We start from the raw sequence: 17,288 nt of genomic DNA on the forward strand, positions 1-17,288 counted from the left end.
CATCAGAACCCAAGAAAGACACTTCATTTGAGAGAGAGAGAGAGAGAGAGAGAGAGAGAGAGAGAGAGAGAGAGAGAGAGAGAGAGAGAGAGAGAGAGAGAGAGAGAGAGAATAACGAAAGAGAAATAACAGAAACAAACTAGAGAACTATGATCAAAGCGTGACTAATCATTCAGTCAATCACATGCGCTATGCAGGCACAACGACGGTGGATTCATTTTCCACTTACAGACAAAATCAAAATATCCTTACCCAAACAACTTCAACGAAACACCCACCTCATACACACACCCCCCTTCTATCCGAACCACCTCGCTCCTCCCCTCACTCCCTCCCCAAGGCGCACAGATCCCTCAGTGTAAGTGGGTATAGGTATTTGGCTGTGTTCGAGCGCAAGTCGTTCGGTAATTAAATCATGTCTTAACGGGAGATGTATTTCCCTCTTACATCGTTACACACACACGGCTACGGATCCCCCTCGATCACTGGCGAAAAGAAAGACCCCTCAAATTATAGGCCGATTTCTATACTGTCAGTATTATCAAAACCACTGGAACGACATATAAACAAACACCTATTATCGCACTTTGATCACAATCAATTATTTCACCCTAACCAGTCTGGATTTAGAGCTGATCACTCCTGTCACACTGCCTTAGTCTCTCTTGTTGATCAGTGGTTGGAAAAGATCAACGATAATGAATTTTGTGGAGCTGTTTTTGTAGATTTTGCCAAAGCTTTTGATGTAATTGACCACAAGTTGTTACTGAGGAAACTCACTGACATTGTATGGACTCGGGATTGATTCTGTTGAACTTATAACTTCTTTTCTTAGTGACAGGCAACAGGCTGTATACGCAAACGCCTCAGCATCAAGTATGCAGGATGTACGATATGGCGTACCACAAGGGTCAGTTTTAGGCCCTCTCCTCTTCTCTATATACATAAATGACCTTCCCCTTCACTATATACTAGATGAATACCCTCTTCGCCGGGTACGGCTTCGCCGGGAAGAAGTCGAGCCGAATACCCGGCTGCGCCGGGGACCCGGCTTTGCCGGCGCACCGCACGAAGGAAGGGAGATAAACGCGCAAAACACTGGAGAAGAGTAATACCCGGCTTCGCCGGGACAGTGACCTTCTAAAAATAGTATAACGGGAATATGGATTGAGCGTTGTCGACAGTGACCTTCTAAAAATAGAAACGGGAATATGGATTGACGCCACACGAAGGAAGGGAGATAAACGCTGAAAACACTGGAGAAGATAAGGAAGAGTTACTGGGAATGGATCCAGAGAAAAATCAAAATCGGTTCAGCGCTGCGCGCTGAGAGCACGTGTTGAAATATCTCATCGACCAGGTTATGTCCGGGGTGTACCTGAATATGGCCACCAAATTTGAAACAGATCCATCGAGAACCTTGGGCGTGCATCGCGAACACACAGACACACACACACACACACACACACACACACACACACACACACACACACACACACACACACACACACACACACACACACAGACACAAGTCGTATATATATAAATCTCTGTAAATCTCGGTCCCCCTTGAGGAGGGTCTGATGCTCCCAATAGGCTGTCTGTGAAGGGATACTTTTTTTCTCTCTCTCTTTCTCTGCTAAGAGATTTTAACAAATCTCGGAAGAAAGTCTCTGCTGACTTTCAATTGTTTCTTTCACAATTTCTGATGTTTTATATATATACTAGAGGAATACCCGGCTTCGCCGGTTTTTATCCACCAGTTTGTGCCCGGGGTCCACCTGAATATGCCCACCAAATTTGATGCAGAATATTTACGATATCACAAACAGAACTCGACAATCCACAGGTGTTGCTTTGCGAGCTATAAAGAGCTATAAATATATCACAACTTCTAAGGCGCACAACTCTGCAGAGTCTGCTGTGAGGGGCGGCGGTAGTCTCCCTGTCACACCCGCCCCCCGTTTGAATGAACCGAACCATGGATCCTCCAAGCTTAGGTCCCTCCCAGATTCGTGGAATGGGAACAGCACGAAAATGATTCAGTGACCATGGTGCCATTCATGATCATATCATGTCGAGTCCCATTCATGTTGACGACGCCGAATGTAATCGAGTGCCGAATCACCATAATCACCTTTGGAGGCGAAGCACAGAGATATAAGCTACTCACAAAAAGTTAAGGATCACTTGCACACAAATTCATAACTTTCCAAATAAGAAAGCCAATGCGTTGGTATTTGGCAAGCGTTTAATTCAATGCTTTAGTGATAACGATGCAACATTTCCTTCAATTTTGAGCAATCGTTTGGTCTGTACATTTTGTCAAAGTGTGTACGTATCGAAACTTAATTTCACAATGTCGTTGAAACCACAAGACATGGCATTCAGATGCTCCCAAAAGTTCAGTAATGCGTGTAACCGCCCTGGCTGTTCTGGCACTCGACGCAGCGAGTCCTCATAGAGTTCACCAGGGTGGTGAAGATCCTCTGTGGAAGCGCCTGCCACTCAGCCTGCAGCATCTGGTAGAGGTGCTGGACAACCCTGGGAGGGGGGAGGTTGCTCCTCACTTTGCGATCCAACTCATCCCAGAGGTTCTCAATCGGGTTGAGATAGGGACTGCATGCTGGCCACTCCATTCTGTTGACTCCAGACTGCTGCAGGAAGGCGTTGACCACCCTTGCCCTGTGGGGGCGAGCGTTGTCATCCTGGTGGATAGCCTGCGGTCCCATCTGCTGCAGTGTAGGCACAGCCAGCGGTCGAAGGATCTCATCCCGGTATTGGAGGCCAGTCAGGTTACCCTGTACATGAAACAAGGGTGTTCTGTGGTGAAGGCTGAAGGCCCCCCAGACCATTACAGAACCTCCACCAAAGGCCACCTTTTTTGGACAGTGGTGTCAATGTAGCGTTCCCCTTGGCGCCTCCAGACCCTCAGTCGGTCGTCGTTGTGGTTCAGGGTGAAGCGTGATTCATCACTGAACAGGACCTGGGACCATTGCTGATGTGTCCACCTCACGTGACGTCTTCAGAAGACGCGGCGTGTTGCCCTATGAGCTGGAGTTAAGCGTGGCCGTACAGCTGGGCGACGAAAACGGAGGTTAAACCCATGAAGGCGATTCCGTATGGTCTGCTGGCTGATGTTGATGTTAGTAGCCACCCTCCGCTGCCTTCGAATAATGCTGGAAGAGGCTGTTTTTGTTTGCAAGGCTAGTCGTTCAATGAGACGATCTTCACGTGGAGTTGCCTTCTTTGGTCGCCCAGGTCTGCGTCTTTCCTGGACCCTCCCAGTGGCTGTGAAACGTTGAATCAGTCTGACAATGACCGAGATGGACACGTGAAGTCGCCTGGCCACTTCTCATTTTGAGACACCATCTTGGAACCATGCAACAGCTCGTCCCCTCTCAAACTCGTTCAATTTTCGTCGTGGAGGCATTGTCAGATAATGCCTTATACTGGTGGTATGTCTTCTCAAAAAGCCAAGCAAGTGACAGCATCTCACACATAAACAGCAGTGCTTGCTCATGCATAATGGTTTTTCCATGTGGCTTGTGCAATGTGTTCGGGCTGAACGGTCCAAAACAAGGTCCTTTTTCGCAAGTTTCCGCTTTTTCTTTTGCTACCAAGCTCAGTAGTAGAAAATCCCGTGCAATTTTCCCACTAACACAACATCGCCCACTTACAGCTGAACAAGAATTCATAACACTTTGGTTTGACTGAGAAATAAATAACAGTAGCGAACTGATTTTATTGAGCACCTGTTTTCTCATAGTGATCCTTAACTTTTTGTGAGTAGTGTAGAATAAAGCCACCAAGCGCCGCAACACGTGCAGTAACCGAGACCCGCGCGCCGGCCATCGCGGTGTGCCCATTCTTTCGCTGGCACACCCTGTTTCGCTCTGTCCGGTCTTTGTTTTTTGAGAGCTACAATCTCAATACCACCTTGTTTAAACCTTATAATCATGTTAATAAAAAAAGCAAAGTTGTAGAATAATCATGCGTGTGTCTATATGCTGCTTAATTTTGCTTTTTTAAATTTTATTATTATTGAAAATACTAACGTAACCTGTTGATTTTGTAGTAAGACATCTCTCTCTCTCTCTCTCTCTCTCTCTCTCTCTCTCTCTCTCTCTCTCTCTCTCTCTCTCTCTCTCTCTCTCTCTTTTATTCTCTCTTTTTCTCTTCCCCTCTCTCTCCCTCACCCTCTCTTTCTCTCTCTCTTTCTCTCCCTCTCTCTCTCCTCTTTCTCTCCCTCTCTCTCTCCTCTCTCTCTTTCACCCTCTCTCTCTCTTCCCCTCTCTCTCTCTCTCTCTCTCTCTCTCTCTCTCTCTCTCTCTCTCTCTCTTCTCTCTCTCTCTCTCTTCTCTCTCTCAGTCGGTTTTCAGTGGGACCATTTTGCCTGCACTGCTTTTTCTTTAGTTTTACTTTCAATTATATTGTATATTTATTGTACGGAGGACAATCGACTTCAACAATTCAGATTCGTTTGAAATACTCATGTTTTAATGATGAGATTGATGTATCGTTCATAAATAAGTTCACTCATGTGTTTGTACTTAATCATGTATTAAAGATTTTGGCTGAAAGATGTCAGGTTTGTTTGACTGATACAGACACTGACATGTTTCACAGATTTTAATAAGCTTGCTGTACATTCTTCTTTTGAGTACTCTTCTGTGTATAATGCTCGGATTTAAAGAATTTAGCTTTGACATGATTTCAGCCGACTTGTTTGGTTCGAAAACAAATGTATCATTTATCAAATTGCTGTTTCTTTTACAATGGAAACCCCCTTTTAAAGACACCCCCACCCTCAAATGGCTGTATCGTTTTTGTGTCACTCGTGTATACTGACTTAAATTGACAAATTTAGCTTTGATCAGTTTCACTATTGCATTTCTTATTACGGCAAAGATTTGTTTCATTTACACAGAGAGAGAGAGAGAGAGAGAGAGAGAGAGAGAGAGAGAGAGAGAGAGAGAGAGAGAGAGAGAGAGAGAGAGAGAGAGCCGGAGAGAGACAGAGAGAGAGAGAGAGAGAGACAGACAGACAGACAGACAGACAGACAGAGACTGAGACACAGAGACAGAGAGAGACAGAGAGGTGGAGAAGGGTGGGGGCGAAAGAGAGAGAGAGAGAGAGAGAGAGAGAGAGAGAGAGAGAGAGAGAGAGAGGAAGAGAGAGAGAGAGAGACAATGACAATGACAATGACAATTCTTTATTTAACGAGGGTAGTAGATTAAGCAGTAGTCTGCTTTTGTACATCCAGCCCTCGCCCTGAAGATCAATCAATCAATCAATCAATATGAGGCTTATATCGCGCGTATTCCGTGGGTACAGTTCTAAGCGCAGGGATTGATTTTTTTATTTTTTTATTTTTATTTTATGCAATTTATATCGCGCACATTTTCAAGGCGCAGGGATTTATTTATGCCGTGTGAGATGGACTTTTTTTTACACAATACATCACGCATTCACATCGGCCAGCAGATCGCAGCCATTTCGGCGCATATCCTACTTTTCACGGCCTATTATTCCAAGTCACACGGGTATTTTGGTGGACATTTTTTATCTATGCCTATACAATTTTGCCAGGAAAGACCCTTTCCTAGACCCTTTTGTCAATTGTGGGATCTTTAACGTGCACACCCCAATGTAGTGTACACGAAGGGACCTCGGTTTTTCTCATCCGAAAGATGAATAAAGAGAGACTAACTACAAAAAATGAAATAAAAATACAAGATAAAAAAAAAAATAGAAAATAGAAAAACTAAAATTCTACATTTTAACAGATAACTAAAGTGAAAACACATTATACATATATGTACACAAAATGCATTGCATTGAGGTCAATTGCGAGTTAATTGATGTGAATTAAGTGGTATAGTGCAGCTTGCACTTTTTCAACATCATGCGAGAGAGAGAGAGAGAGAGAGAGAGAGAGAGAGAGAGAGAGAGAGAGAGAGAGAGAGAGAGAGAGAGAGAGAGAGAGAGAGACATCATGCGAGAGAGAGAGAGACATCATGCGAGAGAGAGAGAGAGAGAGAGAGAGAGAGAGAGAGAGAGAGAGAGAGAGAGAGAGAGAGAGAGGTTTATGAATAACATCTACAAATTTGTTTAACTTTGTCATCTTGATGTTTGCTTCGTCTGATTGGCTTCTCTTGTGACACTAACTGGTTTTGCATCATTTTTTCAATTGTTATAAAATTAATGTTCTTGGTTTCGTATAACCTTTTTGTCTCAATCTGTCTGACAGTCTCTGTCTCAGGTGTGTGTGTGTGTGTGTGTGTGTGTGTGTGTGTGTGTATGTGTGTGTGTGTGTTCGTTCGTTCGTTCGTGTGTGTGACTGTGCGCCCTTTTTTTTCTCTCTTTCGATCAGTGTAACGTATTTAGTATGCGGTAAGAAATACCATTCTCCCCCTTCCATCCACCAGGTACCGCCACTAGCAGATCATATTATTTTCGGAATAGTTTCTTCATTACTCAATAACATTATGCCAGCTGATTCTAATCAACCGACGGAGATAAGAAGCCCAGTGTGCCACATTCCCACTGAAATGTACACTGGTCAGGCTGTGGGATGGGCACAGCGAAATGGCGGCCCGGTAGCTGCAATCGTTTCCCCTGCCAGCACAGCGCTTGGTGGCTCTATTCTATATCTCTGTGAGGCGAAGTCCACTCACACAGGAATGAGACATTTAGAGCTTATCTCTAAAGCCCTTTTTAGTCTGTTATGGCTTCTCAGAGGAAGGTCAGAACATACTGACTCGTTAAAATTAATATTAAAAGTCCTACGGTTTTGAGCCATTAAGGACTTGAGTGTTTGTCCGCTTTCAAAAAGAGGAAAGAAAGAAACAAAAAATAAGGAGAGGAGGGCAGGGGGTGGGGTTGATTTGATAATGCTCTGTGACATACTGACTCAGAAAAGCAGCCATACCACATCACAAACAGAACTCTACAGTCCACAGGTGTTTTCTACAGACACACACAAACACACACACACACACACACACACACACACACACACACACACACACACACACACACAGAAGCCGTATATATATATATCTATATGTATAAATATATAGAGATAGATGACAGTGTATTTTTCGCGTGGCTATAAATTGATTCGACCTTTGCACTTTTACAGGGAGGACAACTTACGGGTCCAAGGAAAGCGTTCTGGACACTGCGGTGACCTTCTAAAAATAGTAACAGAACGCCGGGAATATCCGAAGATGCCCCTACTACCGTACTGCACCATACGAAGGAAGGGAGGTAAACGCTGAAAACACGGAGAAGATAAGGAAGAGTTATGGTACTTGATCCCGAAAAAAAAATCGGTTTGCGCTGCGCGCTGAGAGCACGTATTGAAATATCTCATCGACCAGATTTTGTGCAGGGTGTATCTGAATATGGACACCAAATTTGAAGCAGATCCATCGAGAACTTTGGCCGTGCATGGCGATTACACACACACACACACACACACACACACACACACACACACACAGAGACAGACAGACACAAGTCGTATATATATATATATATATATATGTCAATGGGCATGGCATTTACAGCTTTGTTGCGTCAGTGCAATCTACTCTATAATTCTTAACTCATGTCAAATGAACTTACATTTTTCATTTAAGCAATGTATTGTATGTAAATTGATGATGATATGTTCTTACTTTCATTTTATTATAATCATGTAGCAGTAGTTTTCTTTACTTGCTTATTCTTTAGCAATTTTAGACTAGTCCCTCTTTAGGGCGAGGGCCAGATGTAAAAAAGCAGATCACTGCTTACTCTATTACCCTCGTTAAATAAAGAATTGTTCTTGTTCTTGTTCTTGTTCTTGTTCTACCAGAATGCATTCAGGCAAAATGACAGACTCGAAGCTTACGCGTGACGGCGAAGGCTAAGTCAGTGACTTTGGAAACAGAATCAGTCTTCAAGTCCACGCCCAGACGGGATGCGGGAACAAATCCGTAAAAAGCTCCACCGTAGCTGATGTCTACTGCCACCTCTCCCACCCCGGGTACCTCCACCTTCACGTCTGTGGAAATGACGACATTTCTGAAGTTTCGAGTGAGGTCAGATCTTCTTCTTCTTTTTCTGCGTTCGTGGGCTGAACCTCCCACGTACACTCGTGGGTTTTTTTTTGCACGAGTGGAATTTTACGTGTATGACCGTTTTTTACCCCGCCATTTAGGCAGCCATACGCCGTTTTCGGAGGAAGCATGCTGGGTATTTTCGTGTTTCTATAACCCACCGAACTCTGACATGGATTACAGGATCTTTTTCGTTGCGCACTTGGTCTTGTGCTTGCGTGTACACACGGGGGTGTTCGGACACCGAGGAGAGTCTGCACACAAAGTTGACTCTGAGAAATAAATCTCTCGCCGAACGTGTGGACGAATTACTCACGCTGACAGCGGCCAACTGGATACAAATCCAGCGCGCTACCGACTGAGCTACATCCCCGCCCCGAGGTCAGATCAAAACGAGCCACGATATCACTTTCTGCAAACTATGTTTCTGGAACCCACGCACAACCACACGGCACGCGCGGTCGCGTGCATACACACACACCCACGTTCACACTGCACTGACACACAGACACACAGTGACACAGACAAACACACGCACACACACACACACACACACACACACACACACACACACACACGCACACACACACACACACACACACACACGTGACACGCACGCACGCACGCACGCAAACACACACAAACGCATGCACGCGCACACAATACACTCGCACGCACGCCCGAATGCACGCACATGCACGCACGCACGCACTAAGTCACACACACATACACACACACACACACACACACACACACACACACACACACACACACACACACACACACACACACACACACACACACACACACTACACAGAAAAAAATGATGTGATACCCAGTGCGAACACGTAGCTCGGTACATTGGTGAATCTGACGTCAGAAGTGACGCCATTGCTATGTGTGACGTGAGCAGTGACGGGACCACAGGGACACTGAATTATGACGCGGGCTTCCGGGTTCCCAGCCGCAACAAGACCCCTGTCTACAAGATACCTGATGAAAAATAAGAGAAAAACACCAACATACCAATAAATATGAATGTCGTTTTGAGTCGGTTCAATTCGGCCGATATTTTTCACGGTGAAAGAATGGCCACATTACACACAAATGGCAAATTTGTGAGAGGAAATAAAATAAAGTCCTAACAACACCTCTGCAATTGAATGTACAAGTAAAATACGAGTATACCGAGTCAATGAAACTTCGGGTGACAATCGTGCACGGCACAGAACTGAGAAGGCATTACCCCCCCCCCCCCCCCCCCACACACACACACACACATTTTAAGTTCTATTCAACGCACATTATACACATACTGAAAAGAATGTTGGCATGCACACACTTCCCCCCAATCACTTAATGAACCACTTAATCTATTCATCATTTCAATAAAAAAATGTGAATCATTGTAAAAAAAAACTCCAGTGTCACCAACCTTCCAAGGGCAATCACTCCATGACCGCACATCGTGCTGTACCCCTCATTATGCATGAAGATGACCCCGATGTCGGCTTCAGGGAGGTCAGGGGTCACAAGCAAGGCGCCGTACATGTCATAGTGGCCCCGCGGTTCAAACATCAACAGCTTCCGGTAATCGTCTGCGTGTGCGCGGAGCCATGCGCGCTTGTCCAAAATGGTGACGCCTTCTGGTTTGGGATATCCAGATTCGATGATCCGTAGAGGCTCACCTCCCGTGTGCATCTCTGTTGTTGTGATTTTCAAGTCCGAGGGCAAACTTTTCTTTGAATCCATTGTTGTCGCCGTCATAGGAAACCTTTCCTGGGCCGTTTGCTTGCGTCAGTTCTGAGGTCCAAACCTGAAAATATAATTATTGTATGGTATGACTAATCTATTCTGTTCAGTTATGCCTAATTCTGCAATACGCGGTATTTTGTTTAAATCTTTTTTTTATCTTTTATTTTATTTTAATCTTATCTCGCCTTCGTTTTGAAATTCTTGGGATCGGCAAGGTTTCTGTTTCATTTCAAACAGAATGACAACAAATACTATGTGTGTTTGAATCTCAGTCATCTAACCGGTAAACCCCTTTTTCCAAGTCACGATGGAAGCCGCAAACAACTAACGAGAGAAAGAATAACTTTGTTGTTGAAGTCAGAGCCGACTGTAGAGAACGCGCAGTCTCTGTTGGGCGGGTTGACAACCACATCACCGTTGACCTCAGACAAGGAAAGACACATTCACATTCTCTGACATGACAGACCTAGTCCGCTCCACTGAGTGGGGGGTGGGGGGGTGGGGGGGGGGGGTGGGGGGACAAGCCGACAGCTGGTAGAACTGTATTACTCAAGGATGGAGACTTTAGACTGACGCCTTGTCTTACAATCTGTCCCTGCTAAAACTAAGACATAAAGATGGAAACAATAAACAAGTCGCGTGAAGCGATATAAAAACATTTAGTCAAGATCAACACTACAAACCAATCATCGCCGAGACTACATTCAGATAGTCTCGGCTAACCATACCGAAGACTGACCAGGACGGGTCACGCTCGCCGCCGCGAACCACGCGTCCGTAGTACTTACTGTCCAGACCTATTTTCTTTCATTCTGAGCACATTTTTAGAGTAATCATGACATATATATAAATATTTTTGAATTTAGGAGAAGACAAGGAATACAATGCAATCAATATTAAATCTGTTTGCGAAAATCGATTTTAAGGACAACTTTAATGAGCAAACTCATTAATTAATTTTTAAGCCTCCAAGCTGAAATGCACTACCAAAGTCCGGGCTTCGTCGAAGATTACTTGACCAAAATTTCAACCGATTTGGTTGAAAAATGAGAGCGTGACACTGCTGCCTTAACTTTCACAAAAAGCCGGATATGACGTCATCAAAGACATTTATAAAAATAAAATAAAAACGTCTGGGGATATTATACTCAGAAACTCTCATGTGAAGTTTCATGAAGATCGGTCCAGTAGTTTTCTCGGAACAGTGACTTTACACACACACACACACACACACACATGCACCACTGCCCTCATCTGGATTCCCCCCTCTACGTTAAAACATTGTCAAAACTTGACTAAATGTAAAAAGGACAATCGTAAACCGACACGAACAAAAGTTATAAATATAATTAACGCTAATCATACAATATTGCAAATTTCCACTTTACTGTGTGAGTGAGAGAGAGAGAGAGAGAGAGAGAGAGAGAGAGAGAGAGAGAGAGAGAGAGAGAGAGAGAGAGAGAGAGAGAGAGAGAGAGAGAGAGACTCAGACTCAGACTCAGACTCAGAACTTTATTACAAAAGGATAAAGGTTTTAGGCAAAGCCTATTCTTCCAACCTGTCCTTTATACAACACATAAAGACAGACGAACATAACAAATAAAAATTCAATCATATAAGATATAGAAATACATTGTATGTATTGCAATACTATGTGCAGTTAAGGAATTATATAAGGAGAACTCAAAAATTACAAAATTACATTGACATAGTTAAGCCTTTCATTTTGAGAATTAAGTTGCTCAGATTAGCTACACATCCGTTAACACTAGTACAAAATGTTCAACAAAATAACAATCGAACAAGACATTTCATTCACGAATGATGTGTGAACGGGACTGTCTCTTAAACAATTTCACTGAAGTTGCATTTCTTATCTGTTGAGGGAAGGAGTTCCAGAGAAAAGCTCCCGAGAAGGCTAGGCTCGATTTGTAGAGGTCTATGCGAGGTATAGGAGGGATGATTTTTTGGGACCCATATCTTTTTGTGGCATGTTTGAAATGTGATTGCAAATATTTAGGACAGTCGTCATTTAGAATTTTATACATGAACACAGCCTTGTTTAACGTCAACTGATCTTTCAAGGGGAGGAAATTTAGGAGCTTTAGTTTATCATCCGTGGACCTATTCAAATCATGCAGAATAAGTTTTGCAGCTCGGCGATGCAGGGAATTGAGTCTTTTTAAATGAACATCACTGCAGTTATCCCAAAGTGTCGAAGCGAAGTTTATATGAGGCATTATGTGGGCGTAATAGAACATTTTGAGTGCTTCAGAATCGGCGTAATGCCTTAATTTTGATAACAGGTACAAATTCTTTGATACTACTTTGCAAATATTACTCAAATGAGTTTGCCATTTCAACTCTTGATCAATGGTAACACCTAATAGTCTATGTTCCCTAACTTGCTGCACTTGAGTTGAACCAACTGACAGTTGTAATAGTAAAGGACTTAACTGGTGTTTTTGTCTCGTGGTTATCACCATACTCTTTGTTTTAATCGGATGAATGATCATTGCATTAGAAACGCACCACTCAGTGATTTCATCCACACTTGTTTGAAGAGAAGAGTTGACGGATTCCAAAGATTTTTGACTGGTGTGAACAGAAGAGTCATCCGCGAAGAACTCACATCTAACTTTTTCATCGGACACATGAAGGGGTAAGTCATTTATATAAATACAGAACAAGATAGGTCCTAATACAGACCCTTGAGGGAAACCACTCCTGACAAACTCGTTTGACGAAGTTTTACAGTTAATGGATACATACTGTTTCCGTTTTGAAAGATACGATTCAAAAAAGGCACAGGCGGAGTCGTCTTTTAAATAGCACTTTAGTTTTGTCAGTAGAAGTGAGTGATCTACTAGGTCAAAGGCTTTCTTAAAGTCCAGAAACAACGCTCCCGTTATTTCTGCTTTGTTTATTGCTGACAGCCAAGTCTCGCATAAAGAGCTTAAGGCGGTGTGGCAGGAATGCTTCGAGCGGAATCCAGACTGAAAAGAATGAAACAGATTCATTTGTTCCATATATGCCAGTAGGTGTTTTTGTATGTGCTTTTCTAAGGGTTTAGATAGAACAGGTAAGAGGGAAATAGGTCTAAAGTTGTTTGGGTCTGTAAGATCCTTATTTTTTGGAAGTGGTAATACCTTTGCACACTTTAAAATAGAAGGGAACACATTTTGTTGTATGCTTAGGTTATAAACATAAGTTAGGGAATCGACAATGTAAGGTAAAGCAAGTTTTAGCAACTTGACTGGAATCTTGTCTGGACCCATTGACTTCTTATTCGCCATTTGTTCTACCAGTTTTCCTACCTCGTGCACTGAGATTGGAGGAATAGAAAATGTGTCAGTTTGAGTCAACTTTTGTTCACAGAATGTTTTTAATTTTTCAAGACAATCATCCGTATCAATTAGGGAATCATTTTGCTTGAGACAAGATTTTAGGTTGTCTGCTAGCGAAATGAAGTGTTTGTTGAAGTCATTTGGAGATATTTGTGAATGAGAATTGGTTGATCCCTTCCTAGATTTATCAAGAATTTCATTCACTGCTCGCCAGATTGTAGCTGTATCCTTTTTTCCAGAAATTAGTTTATTAAAATATTCAGTCTTTGCTTGTCTCACTGTGTCCAACACTTTATTTTTTTGTAGTTTATATTCTGTTTTCATGTTGCGCTCTTTGAAATGATCACGCATCGCCATAGCCTCGATAATGTCTGAGGTTAACCAAGGGGGGAGCTGGGGATGTTTCACTCTATGCTGACGTAGTGGTGCGTGTTTATCAATTATAGAGCACAAAATATCGTGAAAAATCTTGCAGGCGCTCTCTGCGTCACTACAATTGAATACGCTATAAAATGGGGCTTGGTTAAGGTCAAAGAAGAAGGCAGATTCAACAAAATACTTGAAACTTCTGTATTCGATTGTTGTGTGGCCTTTATGACATGATTTTGGCAATATAAGCGAAATCGAGCAAAACACAGAATGATGGTCACTAAAACTGGAATGCACTACTTGCGCATTTGCAACGATATTTTTATTATCAGTATAAATATGATCAATCAGGGTTGATGAAGTATTTGTTTCTCTTGTAGGGGTTTTTACCAGCTGATGAAGACCAAACAGAGCTGTGGTTGAGCACCATGTTGTTTGAGGCCTGAGTAGGTTAATGTTAAAATCGCCAAGCAATACAACATTCTCGTCACGAGCCTTCACTCTGTCCATCATAGAAACAAAATCATCAATCCACCTTGACGTTTCAGCAGGGTTACGATACACATAGCCAATAAGCAAGGGAGAGGATTTGTCATGTTTCAGTTCCAACCACATACATTCAACATTTTCATCTTCAAGATCAGTTCTACGTTTGACAATCCCAGCAATGGACTGATGAAAAAAAGAGAGAGAGAGAGAGAGAGAGAGAGAGAGAGAGAGAGAGAGAGAGAGAGAGAGAGAGAGAGAGAACACTTTTTGCTCAGTGACACACATGCTGCCAAATTTTTGGAGAGATAGGAATGCAAGCTGATAAACATGTTCAAAGACACACACGCGCACGCACGCACGCACTTAGCCTGACTGAGAGATAGAGAGACAGAGAGAGGGAGAGAGACTCACACTGAGAGAGAGAGAGAGAGAGAGAGAGAGAGAGAGAGAGAGAGAGAGAGAGAAAAAGAGCGAGACGGAAAGAGAGAGAGAGAGAAAGAGAGACTGAGAGGGAGAGAGAGGGAGAGAGACAGACAGACAATTCTTGAGTGAGAGAGAGACTGATTCGTTTATTACCTTGTGGGTTGGTGAGAGGTCGTGAACAACGGCCAGCTTAGTGTCTTTTGTGTACACTAATGTTCATAGGTATTCAGCTACATAGTCGGCGACAAACCTACAACATAGCTACAGCACATGCCGGCACTGCTATTGTTATACTACCACTAGTACCGTGTCGCCAACGTGACACTGACATAAAGTGCCCCAACACGTACTGTGGTGTAACGCAAGAGTGACCCTGATTTGTAAAGACACCAGGGACCTTGCATTCCACAATACAGTCGACTCCGGATATTACGTCACCCCTCGGGGGATGTTTTTGAGCGACGTTATACGCGGTGACGCTGTATCCGGTTCATCGGTTATAACGTCACTTTTACGCGCGGGTGATGTTATATCCGGAGTCCAAGAGTTATGTCCCTTTCTAAAGTACTGACTGTTTTAATAAAAACTGTGCAGAAATGGAAAGTGCATGCATTAGTGTTGTTTAAAAATTACAACAACATATTGTTGTAAGTTTTAAACTAACTTATTACAATAATCTTTAATTCACTTCCTCATATATAGAATTGTGGACTATTCTCTTCTTTGCGTATTTCCAAAACCTGGCTATACCATGAATACAAAATTGTATACACAACATTTTCCCCGTAAGTCGGCAACAGTATCAACGTACAGTGTCGTAGGCTGCATGCTGATTCTGAGACAGGTTGCTAGTGTTGGAGTGTCAAGCTCCGTCTGGTTCCATCTCAGTCTTTAATTATAGTGTCCGACGATATTAGTTTTAAGGACACGCACACACATGGCAGTCGTTTATTCATATTCTGCTAGATCTTGACCTGTCCTTGATGTCCGAAGAAATAACAAGTCGCGTAAGGCGAAAATACAACATTTAGTCGAGTAGCTGTCGAACTCATAGAATGAAACTGAACGCAATGCAATTTTTCAGCAAGACTCGTAGCATCGCACAGTCCACCGTTCATGGTAAAGGCAGTGAAATTGACAAGAAGAGCGGGGTAGTAGTTGCGCTGAGAAGGATAGCACGCTTTTCTGTACCTCTCTTCGTTTTAACTTTCTGAGCGTGTTTTTAATCCAAACATATCATATCTATGTTTTTGGAATCAGGAACCGACAAAGAATAAGATGAAAGTGTTTTTAAATTGATTTCCAAATTTAATTTTGATAATAATTTTTATATTTTTAATTTTCAGAGCTTGTTTTTAATCCAAATATAACATATTTATATGTTTTTTGAATCAGAAAATGATGGAGAATAAGATGAACGTAAATTTGGATCGTTTTATAAATTTTTTTATTTTATTTTTTTTACAATTTTCAGATTTTTAATGACCAAGGTCATTAATTAATTTTTAAGCCACCAAGCTGAAATGCAATACCGAAGTCCGGGCTTTGTCGAAGATTATTTGACCAAAATTTCAACCAATTTGGTTGAAAAATGAGAGCGTGACAGTGCCGCCTCAACTTTCACGAAAAACCGGATGACGTCATCAAAGACATTTATCAAAAAAATGGAAAAAAAAACGTCTGGGGATATAATGCCCAAAAACTCTCATGTAAAATTTCATAAAGATCGGTCCAGTAGTTTAGTCTGAATCGCTCTACTCACACACACACACACACACACACACACACACACACACACACACACACACACACACACACAGACAGACACACATACACCACGACCCTCGTCTCGATTCCCCCCTCTACGTTAAAACATTTAGTCAAAACTTGACTAAATGTAAAAATGACGAGAACTTCATGGGTTCTTATACGTAATTAATGTCTATTTGACTTATATTATTATTATTATTAACGAAGAAGTTTCTCGTCAACAGCAAAGTGGCTTGCCCACCTTTACGCACAATCGTTCTGGTAGTAACAACTTTGGGTTCATAGTTACCCCCTTTCCCCCATCCACCGTCTCCACCACATCTAGTGAGCGGGACGTTATACTCGTTAGACTACTACTGTATTATTATTATCATTATGACGTCACTTGATATAACGTCCATGGCTTTCCAAGTAGAGTCATAATAGTGCTTTAAGAGTGCAGTATCACTTTTCTCAATTTGTCGGTTCACTGCACTTAATGTTTACCTTTACAATTTAGCCTGAGCGACCTACTCAGCCTGTCGACAACGCCCGTGACGCTCAGCCTCCTCGTCGAGGGCAGTTGTAGTCTGTATTCTACGGACCAAAAAACAAACAAACGTCGTAGTCTGTTCTCATCCTCTCGACCTTCTCCTACTGTCATTTCAATAATCGAGTTTTTTTTTTATATGCGTGATTGAAGGACAGAAGTAGACAGATCCATTCGCACGCGCTCGCGCAGGAGTAACCATGTATGCTCGATATGAAACTTTTTAAAACAATTTTTTTTAGTTAAAAACAAAGACAGGAACTCACAACACGAATGAAATGGAACATTTTTCTTTTAATTAAAAACCTAGAACACTGAGGAACCTAAGTAAGGAACTCACAAAGCGAAATGAAATGAAACATTTTTCATTACTGACTAAAAACATAGAACAGGAACTCACAAAACGAAATGAAATAAAACATTTTTCTTTTGATTAAAAACCTCGAACAGGAACTCACAAAACGCATGCAGCAAAAATGATTATGCCTTGAACCT

At 42.4% G+C, this 17,288-nt stretch overlaps 1 protein-coding gene across 2 annotated transcripts in view; it reads right to left on the reverse strand.

Annotated features, from left to right (window-relative positions):
• The window catches only part of LOC138953549 (trans-L-3-hydroxyproline dehydratase-like), a 19,135-nt gene extending 4,214 nt beyond the window's left edge, over window positions 1–14,921 (reverse strand). The window contains exons 1-4 of one of the 2 annotated variants that reach the window (XM_070325390.1): window positions 14,648–14,918; window positions 9,547–9,927; window positions 8,947–9,104; window positions 7,904–8,056 (exon numbers count right to left, since the gene is read on the reverse strand). In XM_070325390.1, the coding sequence (XP_070181491.1) occupies window positions 7,904–8,056; window positions 8,947–9,104; window positions 9,547–9,878 (643 nt within the window). In that variant the 5' untranslated portion in view covers window positions 9,879–9,927; window positions 14,648–14,918. Of the gene's footprint in view, window positions 1–7,903; window positions 8,057–8,946; window positions 9,105–9,546; window positions 9,928–14,647 lie in introns of both variants that reach the window. The other variant, XM_070325391.1, reaches the window with a different exon arrangement.
• Between the last annotated feature and the right edge of the window lie 2,367 nt (window positions 14,922–17,288).

The sequence above is a fragment of the Littorina saxatilis genome, linkage group LG17 (genome assembly GCF_037325665.1).
Source record: "Littorina saxatilis isolate snail1 linkage group LG17, US_GU_Lsax_2.0, whole genome shotgun sequence".
NCBI classification, from domain to species: domain Eukaryota; kingdom Metazoa; phylum Mollusca; class Gastropoda; order Littorinimorpha; family Littorinidae; genus Littorina; species Littorina saxatilis.